The sequence below is a fragment of the Passer domesticus genome, chromosome 22 (genome assembly GCF_036417665.1).
Source record: "Passer domesticus isolate bPasDom1 chromosome 22, bPasDom1.hap1, whole genome shotgun sequence".
NCBI lineage: Eukaryota > Metazoa > Chordata > Aves > Passeriformes > Passeridae > Passer > Passer domesticus.
Window position 1 is genome coordinate 5,808,933 of NC_087495.1, and position 12,462 is coordinate 5,821,394.

The window sequence follows — 12,462 nt, forward strand, 5'->3', positions numbered from 1 at the left end:
AGACCCAGGGATCCTGGAGTTCGGACACCGGACCCAGACCCAGACCCAGGGACCTCGGACACCGGACCCAGACCCAGACCCAGGGATCCTGGACCTTGGACACCGGACCTCGGCCCTTGGATACCAGACCCAAACCCCGACCAAGGGACCTCGGCCCTCAGACACCACACCCTGGCCCTTGGACACCGGACCCAGGGATCCTGGACCTTGGACACCAGACACCAGACCCAGGGACCTCGGTCCTCGGACACTGGACCCAAACCCAGGAATCCTGGACCTCGGACACTGGACCCAGGCCCTTGGACACTGGACCCAGACCCAGACCCAGGGACCCCAGCCCTCGGACACCAGACCCAGACCCTTGGACACCTGACCCAGACCCAGACCAAGGGAGCTCGGCCCTCGGACACTGGGCCCCGGCCCTCGGACACTGGACCCAAACCCAGGGACCTCAGCCCTCAGACACCAGACCCAGGCCCTTGGACACCTGACCGAGACCCAGGGATCTCGGCCCTCGGACACCGGACCCAGACCCTTGGACACCTGACCCAGACCCAGGGATCTCGGCCCTCGGACACCGGACCCAGACCCTTGGACACCGGACCCAGACCCAGGGATCTCGGCCCTCGGACACCGGACCCAGACCCTTGGACACCTGACCCAGACCCAGGGATCTCGGCCCTCGGACACCGGACCCAGACCCAGGGATCTCGGCCCTCGGACACCGGACCCAGACCCTTGGACACCGGACCCAGACCCAGGGATCTCGGCCCTCAGACACCAGACCCAGGCCCTCGGACACCGGACCCAGACCCAGGCCAAGGGACCCCGGCCCATCCCGGCCCGCACCACCCCACGGCGGGGAGGTGACCCAGCGGCCCGCGCCGGCAGCGCCGCCCCGCGCCCGCGGCGGTTCGGGGGCGGATGGCGGCCGTGCGCCCGCGGCGCCCCCGCGCGCGGTGGTTGGCGCCGTTGCCGTGGCAGCGCGGGCGGGCGGCGCGGCGGGCCCGGGGCCGTGAGGAGCCGCGCCGGGGCCGAGCGCGGTGAGCCGTGAGGGGACAGCGCCGCGAGCACCGAGACGGTCCCGGGGTGTCCTGTGGGAGGGCTCGGGCTCTGCCGTGCTGTGCATCTCGGCCTCATTCACCCCAAACTTTGTTATCTGGGAGTTGGAGCCACACGGCCTCACAGCTCAGGGGTTTGGTGAAGGCGTTGGGCCGCTGCTGCATTGGCTGCTCGTTTGGTGTTTGTGCCGCTTCTTAGTGCCACCAACATCCCTAAATCAGCAGCCCAGCGTAGGAATCCTATTGGCTTTAAGGTGGTTTCTATCATTTACTCATTCCTCCATACTTCAAATCCTGGGGTTTGTTTTCTCTGCTCCTTAACTGGAGAAAATAGATGCTCTCTTCTTGTTGATTCTTCTTGTATTCTGCAGAAGGATTTACATAAACGCACTCAAAGCTGAGCCACCTTCGTTAAAATTAATCATATGTCCAAAAGTCTTTCTGTGGGTAAGATGTGAAATGCTCAGCCATGTGGTAATAACTCATTCTAGATGACATGCAGAATTTACTGAATTCTAATAAATTGTAACAACATTGGGAAGCAGTTTGCTTTGCATTGGAGAACTCCACAAGACTCAAGAACAAATAGTGTTTGTTGGAGTTGTGCCCAAATTATTTGGGGTAAAGTCGTGGTGTAAGTAGATAAAATACATCCAGAAGGTTTGTTTTAAGAAGGTTTGTTTTATTACTGAGCTGATTGCTCTGTTAAAAATTAAAAAAAAAAAAAAAGTAGAGTCCTTGCTTTTCACTAAGAGATTTATTATAGTTGATACTCAAAATGTGTAACTAGCACAGAGGTATGTAGTTGTATCCAGTTATTTCATGTGCATTAAGTATGTACTGAATGCTGTGAATTCACCTCCAGAGATAATCACAACTATTGCAAGATGTTGGATATTTGATGTGGAAAACATGTTCTTCTTTTTACTCAGCCTGGTCATTTGGAAAGAGCTGCCAGCATGGAAGATCATGAGATCAGTTTTAGTGAGGGAGAAGAGCAAATGTCTCCTCTAGTGTTTCTAGAGGAGGGAGAAGAAAGACAAGAAGAGGGAGAAGAAGAAAAAGAGGAACAAGAAGAAAGAGAAGAGGAGGAAAAAGAAAAAAGAGAAAAAGAAGAAGAAAGACAAGTAGAAGAAGGAGAAGAAGAAGAAGAAAGACAAGAAGAGCAAGAAGGAGAAGAAGAGGAGGAAAAAGAAAGAGAAGAGGAAGAAGAACAAGAAGAGGAAGAAGAAAGATATGAAGAGAAAGAAAAAGAGGATGCAGCTGGTCAGCTCTCTGACATAGAAGAACACTGGGAAGGTGAAAAAGAATTGTTTTGATAACTCAACATTAATGTAAACTTAATGTAAGATAAACATTTAGATCATTGGCCAGAACCTGACAATACATTATCCTCCCTTGTCCCCCTCCCTGTTCTTGTCTGGGATTTTCCCACACGAATGGAATTCTTGGTGACACTTGCACATGAAGGCAGAGAGCATTCTCCTGTTCATTTGCAGGTGTATCATAGTCCTGTGTGTTTTGGCATATGAATTTTTTAATGTACACTGCAGTAATGCTATAAAATGTCATGTCTGATTCTCCACACTGTGACTTGACAGCAAATATAGAAAGCTTTGCATTTGAAAATTCCAAGTCTCTTTATTAAGCTGTTGTTTCAATATCTGCTAGAATATGAGCTGGAAGAAGATCTGGATGGCAGTGGCAAGGTGGAAAACAAGGACACTTCTGAAGATGCTGGAGACCAGTCTGATGCTAGCACGTAAATACCTTGTTCCAGTTCAAACAGAATTTCCTCAGTGGTGCTGAGTGACCAGCTGTGTGTGACATGGCTTAAACTAGTTTAAAACGTTCCTGTTAAATTGTAAACTATTGTTCAGGAACACTGAAATTGCAAAGCTGAGGTGGGATCAAGAGGAGCCCCAGGCATTTTAAAACAAAGACACATCATTAATGCTTTAAATGAGGGTATAAATGTTCAACATTAGATATCCAATACTGAAAATCCTGGCTTAAATCCATGCATGCAAACTTTCTCTGCTGTTTATGTTCATGTTCCTGTTTATTTATAATGGTCTTAAAAGTAACAGTTCTGCTAGAATAAAACAGAAAGCAGGGATGTAAGGATGTCAGGCAAACTTCACATAACTACAGTTTCACATTGTTTCTTTGCTGGTTGTGTGTTCCAATTCAAAGGCAAAGCTCAGAACACTCTTTGGGCAACATTGGTAACATTCAGCCTCTGAAGTCTGCAGACAGAATTCACATATTAAACTCACAGAGGAACCTCCAATTGCTGGATGACATGGTCAGGGAAAAGGAACTGACGGTCCAAAAAACCAGGTTAGTGTTGAAGCAACCATAATCCATCAGCACAAATCCCCAGCAAATACTGAATCCATCATAAATACTAGAGTTTATAGAACTATGTATCTGACAGGAATCCTGGCTGTGGATCTTGCCCTCAAAAAGAAGAGTTTTACTGGGAAAAGAACCTACAAAACAGAAATGATGTGTTTGTTTCTTGCAGTGACACGCTGAGCGCCTGTCGGCTGCGGAGCAAGATTCTGGCAAAGCAGCTGGATCATGTAGACATGGAAATAGAGAGAGAGGAGGAGGCTGGCAATGTGTAGGTAGAGAGTATTTCTGGATACCAAGGATTACAGGCATCCACTATGTTCATCTGTGTGTAATTAATGAGATAAGAGCAGGAAGAGGTGGAAACTTGGGAATAGGTAGGAAAGAGGCATATATTTTAAAATGTAACAACAGGTACTAAATCAGCCTAGCCCACTGCTGTCAATTGTGTCAATCTTCTGTTCAGTCTGATGAATCAAGGTGCTGTGGCACTCCTGGAGGTCATGGCTTTGCTTCTGGTGATTACTCAGTCAGGATTTCTATCTATGTGTGTATGTATTTGTATACATGCACACATACATGCACCATCCCTTTCTTTTGTTGTTCTAGCATGCAGGAATGCCTTTCAGGAGTAGCTCTGCATACAGGAGCTGCTCTGAAACACTTGTGCTATCAAGTGGGAGGCAATTTACTGTACTCTTCACATTTGGTTTAAATAGAAAGCAGTGGGTGGCTTGTGTACCAGGAGCCAGAGGCTTGTGAACAAACTTCGCAGCTGCATTTCTAACCTGTGTTCATCTCCAGGTTAGAGCAGCGATGAATGAGAGAAAGGAAGGCAGGTTAGCTGCCAGAATGGGAGAGCTGCTTAAACAAAACTGATGAGCTGATGCAAATGAGCCTCCTGAGGTGCTGCAAGTGGGATTTCAGAGACAGTAACAAATCCCAGCAAAGGCAGAAAAGCAGTGTAGTGTTTATCCTTATGATGGGTCACATGGAGAGGTCTAGATATGGAAAAAATAGCAATTCTCCCAATCTCTTACATTTAGCAAGTGACTAGTGGAGTGAGAAGGCTTGATAGATTTCTGGCTTATGAAGTTCAAAGTCTTTGTGGTTTAGCAATAATGCAAATCCTGGCTGCCATTAGCACTACCAATGCCAACAGAGAAATGTTGAATTTAGAGGAATAGCTGCAGGTAGAAGATCCAATTTTCATTTAGAGGATGGGAGTTTATGTTGAGTATAGTCAGGCCACTGTCTGTGGATCCTGTAGCACACTGTCTGCTAGTTTTCCTGGGGAGAGAAGGAAAATAACTGTGTGGGAATACTGCAGTTGTAAGCTAATGGAATGTATGGAATATTGTAGTACCATTTTAAAAGCAAATTCGGTCTAGGTTCTCTAGGTTCACCTACGCTTATCTTCATGAGTAATACTACTTTTATCAGTCTGAGAAGTGAATAGTTGCATTAAGCTACTGGTCAGTGCTTTTGAAATCCTCATCTGTTCCTTTTAACTGATGTGTAAGAGTTTAAAGAAAACTCTGCCTCAAGAATGGACACTTAGAAGGTTAAAGAAGAGGCTACATAAATTTCTGTGATTCTACTGAATAAATCTGAGCCTTAGAGCTGTGTTTTGTTCTTGCTGATCTTGCAAGGGGGGCTGAGTTCACATTTCCTGGTGGGTTCTCTCTAACGTTGCCAGGGCAGCCGTGTCCCGCCTGCAGGCCGCGAGCAGCCGCTTGTGCACTGAGCTGGAGACAGAGAAGGAGCTGGAGCTGAGACTTGCTCTGACACTAAAACAAAACTTGTAAGTGAGGCAATGAAGAAAGTGGGAAGGGAATCAATCTTTATTGTCTTCTTCGTATGCTGTTGGATGGATTCAAAAGTTAGTCAATAGAGAAATTGCTTATAAATACAGAACTACATCAACCTAGAGCAACTTTTAGCCTGCTTGGTTCATTCCTTACAAAGCTGGGTGATGTGGCTCAGTCCCCAAGTTAGCTTTGCACATGTAATTAAAGTTTTGATTTTATTATGAGAGGTGCATGAATTGTGACCTGAACAGGTCTCATTTGAAATGTAAAATAAGATGGACTAAAGTAAATCTGTCTGTGCATGAGCATAAACACTTTAATTTATGCCTCTTAGTGTTTTTATAGGGCATAAAGGAAAGGATAGAAAATGAGCGTGATGGAAACATTGTAGCACTACTGTGTATTTCTATGCCAAGCTAATATTGCTGCTTGTAATTGATTGTTCACACATAATAAATTACTTCTTTATATCAGACAGAGAAAAACTGTGTTTTGCAGGAGGCAACAGGTGAGTGTGTTTATATTTTGGTACCACAGGTACATCAAAGGAGGAACACAGGCACGAGCTTCTAGCTGTGATTAGCCAAGTGGTTAACCAGGATACAGTGTGTTCTGCTGCAGTGTTGTGTAATAGCTTTAAAATGCTTGACTTGTTTATTGTGTGATTAGCAATACACAGAACAGATTAATGTACTCAGCTCTATTCTATCTGGCTCCTTCAGCAAAGCACGGAAAAATAAAAGCTGTGCCCTGTCCCTGAAGTTATTTATTGTTGAAGGAAAAGCTATTTTTAGAACTTTTCTTGGTTTTCATATTTTCTTCTAGGTAAATGGGAGAAAAACAAACTTGAGGTTTATTTTTTTACCTTTTTTGGACCAATATTTTGATGTCTTTGAAAGGGATATAATATTAGATATGAGCCATATGAGCCCTAGTCTGTGTCAACAAAAGGGTTTGATTAAAAATATGTTTTTAAATAATAAAAGAAAGCATGGTTACATGTTTATTTACCCCATAGAGCCTTCCCTACTCAATTTATCACCTTAAAATGAAAGAATATCAGTATTGCAGTGAAAACAATTCACACTTTTTTTAAAGGGTTGAGCTGTGGCAGATAGAAAGTGAACAGGGAAAATGCGACATCCTCCGTGAACAACTTCAAAAAGATGAGGAGGAGCTACAGATGCAATACCAGGAGGAGAGAGAAGTGAGGATTTGGAAGGAAAAAATAACAGCCCTGCAAGCAGAAGGAACACGTCGGACTCGAGAGAAGTAAGAGCCTCAAAGTCAGAGCCTGCTGCCTTTCTTGTTTTATTTTCAGCCAGTTCTCTGCTGAGATTAGCTAGTTCAGATACTGGTGCTACTGTGTGTCTTAGCTGGGTGTGCTTCAGGAATATTTGATGAGGAAATGGAATTAAAATAAGAATTGGCCACAGCCTTGCAGTTATGCAAGTAAAGATTTCTGATCTATGGGAAGAAACGTAATGAAAATGAAAAAAAAAAATAGAAATGCAGGGGGTTTTATCACAGGAAATGAGGTTTATTGGGTCAGACTAACTGCACGTGTCTGCAGTCCTGTTGGCCTCCAGGACCTTCTGGGCTTATGGTGAAGTCCACTGAGATATCCTAGAGCAGAAGCAGACACCAAAAAGCACAAAAGTGACCTCCAAAAGCAGAGCAAAAGTTGTCAGTCTGTGGCTTTTGTGAAGTTTATCACTTTGTCTATAATGTGGGGGATGTGGAGAGTGAACAAATGCCCTAATTTCAGCACATATTAATAAACTCCCCAACCCCACCCTGAGGTCTCACTGTGTTGGAATCAAATTTTCCTTAGTCCTGCTGCAACTGTTGGTTTGTCTGTGTTTTGCAGAAGAGAGGAGGAAGCCCGGAGAGAACGTGAAGAAAGAAATAAAAAACTCCTTGAGGATGCCAAAAGAAACCATGAGAAAGCAGTCTGCTTCCTGAGGCAAAGCATGGCAAGGTGGGGCTTCACTCCTTTCCTGCTGTGCATTCTCTGCTGGGCAAGCCTTTATCCTCCAGTCTCTGAAAAATAATGATTTTTCTGTAAGTTGTGTCTTCTGTTTCACCTGGAAGTCTCTTGCCAGGTACAGTGTGGTGAGGCATTGAGATCTTACAGAGCAAAAAGGATGTGGAAAGAAGAAAATCCACTCGGTGTCCTAGCATGGCCTCCAGATTCCCTGGAGTCTCTGTCATGAGGGCTCTGAGCACTTGGAGGCATTGATAATGATTTGAAGCACTTTATAAATCTGTGTGTGTCATTAACTGTAGTAGTATAACTAAAATCCAGGTTTGAAACCTGCCCTGTGCCATTCTATGTCCCCTCAGAAACATGGTAAAAAAGCATCAATGGATTGATGGGCAATTTCTTTGTGCTGCTGCTCTGGTTGATTTTAAATTATATATTCTTTCATAGGTTGATGTTTATGTTGTTACTCTGGTGTTGAATTATTTTGCTGCTGAAGAAACAGAACATTCATTACTTATTTTTACATATGTGTAAATATATCCTAATACATAAATATGAGGACTTAATTGTAAAATGATTGAAATAATTTTACTGTTTCTGTGTTGTTTTATTTTTATTAGATGTTGTGTACAAACTGATCATAATTAAGAAAAACAAAATCAAATAGATTCTTTTCTTACAAGTATAGCAAACATATCAATCTTATTTTTTTTCCTGGTTTCCCATTATATTTGCTGAAATATTCCCAAGTTTGATTCCTGCCCACACATTTCCAACTTGTAGAGTTTCAAGGTTTATTTTTAGTGTGGGTACATGTGCTTGGCTTGTAAAAGTTTGCTACATAAGGTTTAGATACTGCTTATATGAGCAACACCTGAATTCTTTATTTTAGCAGCCAGTCATATGTCATAACATGAAACACATTCTTCATATCCAAAATTTAAAAAAATTAAAGTTGTTGAGCAAAATATTTGAAAACCTGTTGGCACTTGGAGCTTGAGCAGTGCCGTGTTTGGAGGAGCCTGCAGCTGCTCCCCTGTGCCCACAGCCAGTGCCCACCAACCAGGGGTGTGCAGCAGCAATGCCTGCTGGCAATTACTCCTTTTCAGCTCAGACATTCTATTACCAGGAGCTTTCCAGGATGAGAGCCTGAAAGATTTAACTTTGCTTACAGAATTCATGAAAAAAATGCAAAGGAAGAAGCGAAAGCTCAGGAGCATATGGAGAGAAGGATACAAGCTGTGCTTTCCCTGAAAACCAGCATCACTTCCAACAGGGTACTGCTGCTGGGCTGGGATGGGAATGAAGTCACTCACTTGGGAGGCTGCTGGGTTCTAATGCAAGTCAGCTCAGTTTTCCCTGCAGAGCTGTGTGGTGATTTTTGATCACATCACTGACCAAACCCCTCAAAACTGGGGAGAATTTAACCATTGCAGGGATGGCATGAGATCTGTGTGGGCAGGTTTTGACACTTCTGCTGATGCAGTTTATTCTGTCAACAGTCTAGTTGTTCTGGGAGGGGAACTCTCTGGGAAATAATGCATACTAAAAAAAGTTCTCTGGAAGTTCAGCCAGAAGGATTTCCAGTTATTTAGATCCCAATGCAGAAATATTCCACATGGAGAAAACATATGGAAGAAAAACAGTTATTTGAGAATTTAAATAGTATAAATTAGGAATTTCTGAGCCATGCTGCTTTGCTTTTCTATTTATATTCTGTAGAATGTGAGGGAATGATCTTAATTTAATCCTGATTTGTTTAGAACTGTTATCTTTTCATATTCCTTCATTGAGCAGCATTCCAGGGGCAGGCTGGAAGGGTAGAGAAGTAACCTGGACCTAGTGAGAGCTTTCTGCATCTCAGCACCCCATGGCTACAGAGAATATTACAGACAACACCTTCTGCTTCAGAGACATCCACCACAAATGGATACTTGGATAAGGGGACCAGCACTAGATTCTCTGTTTTATATTCTTTAATATGTGAATCAAATATGTAACTGGTTTGTGTGACTTTCATAGGAAAGGCTCCAAACTCTCCAGATTTTGAACAAAGCAAAGGCCTTGGAGGCAAAGAAGGAGGAGATGAAAATGAAGGAGGCCATCCTAGCAGAAGGAGGCAATGTTATTAGGGAAATTTTTCTCCATAAACGACAGCAAGAACACGAAAAAAAGAAAGAGTGAGTATCATATCCATATCAAACTCTGCCTGCTCCCTGGAGCTCAGTCAGATCCTGAAGGCAGAACATCTCTGATGGTGCCTGGAGGGAGTGAACTCCCTCTCCCACTCTGTGTGTGACACTTGCACAGCCTGTTCTTGGTGCCCTGAACTCCTGCCTTAGGGGTGCTCAGAGCACCAGAGCCCCGTGGGTGTTCTGTGATCCACGCCTCCAGGAGGGGAGTTCAGTGACCCCAAACTGGAAACCTGAAGTAACTGTCCTTCTTCCTCCCATGAACACTGTGAAAGTCTGTATCAGCCTTCTAAAACACTGTAACTGAGTATATTTAGTCTGCAAAAATGTATAAACAGCCTCTGAATCACTTGGTGTCTTGGCACAAATTACCACTGAACCCGACTTAAAGACTTGCTATTTAGCTAAAAGGCTCCAAGGGAACTGGGTTGTAGTTAATATTATTGTTAAACAACCATGGTTGGGTTAATATTTCTTACAACTTTGGATTACAGAGCTTTTAGAGAACTGCAGAAGTCAAGAAAAATGGAGATTGTGTCTCGAATTTTGCAAGAAAGAGATGCTATTCACAAGCAGAGAAAAAGTCAGTCCCCTACTAAGGCAATTAAGGCTCGTGGTAAACTTGAGAGTCCTTCACTGCAGAGTGCGAAAGCCTGGCAAAGTGAGGAGAGCTGCAAACATGCAGATAGAGAAATATCACAGGTAATCAAAGGCCTAGGAGTCAACTCTCTTTAGATTGTCTTGTTTTGTTTTGTTAAATGTGCAGGTCATTGAATTCTGTTTAAAAATAGCACGGGCTACAACCAAACATGAGACAGTAAAGAACAAGTGGAGAGTAATTTCCCCATCAGATCTCTTAATATCTGTTAGTTTCCTTTTTCTTGAAGGAAATATAGTGACTTTTAACATAAAATTCTGTCTGTATTCAGTGTTTTAAGAGGGGATTGGCCTAGGTTGGCATCTTTTGCTTCTGAGCCAAGAGGCCAAAAAGCCAAAGACCTGTAATTTTTGTGTTAAAAGATCTCCTCAGAAATTGATAACTGTTGAAGTAACTGTTCTCTAGCAATTTTTAGCTGTATCTTCAAAACTTGTGTTCTTTCACCAAAGCCATGGTGCTCTCTATCAGTTTGTTCCGTGGCTGGGGAGAGAAGTGCTCCCCAAGGAGTGAGGTCTAAGAACAGATCCCAGGATGTGCTCTTGGAAAGTGCTGATGAGGACACAGAGAGGGACAAGACCCTCCTGGTACCAGAGTTCCCAGGACTTTGGAGTCGGAAATATGACTTGTACAAGGTAAACCTTGTGATGTCTCTTGTTAGAAACAGAAAAGAACCTTGCTTGAAACCAGTAATTGTGTATTTTGCAGTTAAAATGCAGACATTGTGTTATTACATAGATGCAGAAATTCAGATGTGAGAATATCATCAGTCATTGCTCTTTCACACTGTTCTGGAGGAGTTTGTTCTCTCAAAGAGAAAACAGTGCTTTAGGTTTAGTTCAGAAATCTGTGAAGACATAAATCACATTATGTTTACTTCTTTGAGTTTAAAAAAACTTCAAAATCCATCAAAAAGAAATCATGTCAGTACATATTCCTAGACTTGCATGGAGAAGCACTGGACCATGACTGAAACACTCCAGTGAAGTCAGCTGATTATTTTTCTCAATGTTTAATAAGTTGAGAAGGGAAAAAAAACCCAAAAACTTAAAGTGCAGAAAAGCGAATTCTGCCATGAAAAACATAATTTTATAGTGTTGAGTGGTGATAAACTGCAGAACAGACAGCTGAGAATCCATTAAATTCTTCATGTTGAGGTTGGAATGCTGAGTTTGACTGGAGAGAGCCAGACAAAGGCTGGCCAGGTGCTGGAAGATTCCTTTTGCAGATTTTTCTACTGGAGCTGCAGATCCTGTGGTCACTTTTCTGCATGGTCCTTTTTAGGTGCCCAAAGCAGGAGATCCAGCACTGTTGGCTATCAGGGCAATGAGGAAACAAATTGCTGAGAAAAAAATGGAGAAACTCCAAACTAGAATTCTTCACAAGCAAACTGTGGCTGCTCAGGAACATAAGGGCTGTGCTTTCCACAGCAAACCCAGCTGCATTCATTTCAAGGTCAGTGGCCATTCTGCATGAATTGTAGAGAGGTATCTGCTGGAGGTGTATCCCAATGTCTTGATGGAAAATCTGTTGCAGCCTTTAAGAGGTCTGTAGTGAAATTTGAGACAGCTCTTGCCTTTTTTTCTAACAACCTCTTAGTTAAGTGATGGATTAAATAAACTAGTTAGTTTTACTATTTAAACTATAAAATACTTCTTTGCTTAGGGCAGTCTAAACATTGTCAGAAATGTGAGCAGATGATCAAGCCTCCTGTTGGACTGTGTTGTGTGTTTTTTGAAGGGCAGTATGACTGGTACTTATACATTGTTTGTAAATATATTATTACTGTAAAATAACGTCCTTAAAGAAGTGGTGATTCCCATGCAGGTAAATTTCAGTTAGTTAACAAAACTGTTAATAACTCACTTAGACCATGAACATGACATCATGTCTCTGACATTCACCTGGTGTGTTTGGCATTCCAAGGATTTTGATGTTGGTCAAATCTACAAAAAGAAGATTGTTTTGACAAATGCATCCTACAGTGTTAATTACTGCAGGTTGGTGGGAATCAGTGAATGGCTCAAGGACTTCATCAGTGTTCAGTAAGTAAATTCACTGCAGACTTGTTTTACCTTTGTACCACAAGAGCTGGAGCCCAGTTCTGCAGCAACTGAAATTTCTGCTTGTTGTGGGTTAACCCTGCAGGCAGAGAAACTCCACAGAGCAGCTCCTCACTCCTTCCAGTGGGATGGGGGAGAGAACTGGGGGGGAAAAAAGTCAAACTTGTGGCTTGAGATAAACAGTTTAATTCAACAGAAAAGGAAGGGAAAAAATGATGAAATAAAGGAAATCAATCTCAGAGAAAAGAGCACTTAAATTGCAATCCTGTGTTCTTTCCCATCAATCTATTCCTGTAATCCTACTGCCAGGTTATCTAATGAAACACTATGTCTAG

General features: G+C 43.0%; 1 protein-coding gene across 5 annotated transcripts in view; it reads left to right on the forward strand.

Annotated features, from left to right (window-relative positions):
- The window catches only part of CFAP74 (cilia and flagella associated protein 74), a 70,564-nt gene that overhangs the window by 29,383 nt on the left and 28,719 nt on the right, over nt 1-12,462 (forward strand). For 2 of the 5 annotated variants that reach the window (XR_010350139.1, XM_064397153.1), the window contains exons 1-14: nt 913-1,043; nt 1,994-2,360; nt 2,733-2,823; nt 3,258-3,404; nt 3,592-3,690; nt 5,119-5,223; nt 6,329-6,502; nt 7,101-7,211; nt 8,392-8,494; nt 9,240-9,397; nt 9,904-10,111; nt 10,517-10,699; nt 11,349-11,519; nt 11,991-12,109. Coding sequence is in view for 4 of the 5 variants with exons in the window: in XM_064397153.1 (XP_064253223.1) it covers nt 2,021-2,360; nt 2,733-2,823; nt 3,258-3,404; nt 3,592-3,690; nt 5,119-5,223; nt 6,329-6,502; nt 7,101-7,211; nt 8,392-8,494; nt 9,240-9,397; nt 9,904-10,111; nt 10,517-10,699; nt 11,349-11,519; nt 11,991-12,109 (2,009 nt within the window). In the remaining variant the exon portion in view is untranslated. Of the gene's footprint in view, nt 1-912; nt 1,044-1,089; nt 1,316-1,993; nt 2,361-2,732; nt 2,824-3,257; nt 3,405-3,591; nt 3,691-5,118; nt 5,224-6,328; nt 6,503-7,100; nt 7,212-8,391; nt 8,495-9,239; nt 9,398-9,903; nt 10,112-10,516; nt 10,700-11,348; nt 11,520-11,990; nt 12,110-12,462 lie in introns of those variants that run through there. The other 3 variants (XM_064397154.1, XM_064397155.1, XM_064397156.1) reach the window with 3 other exon arrangements.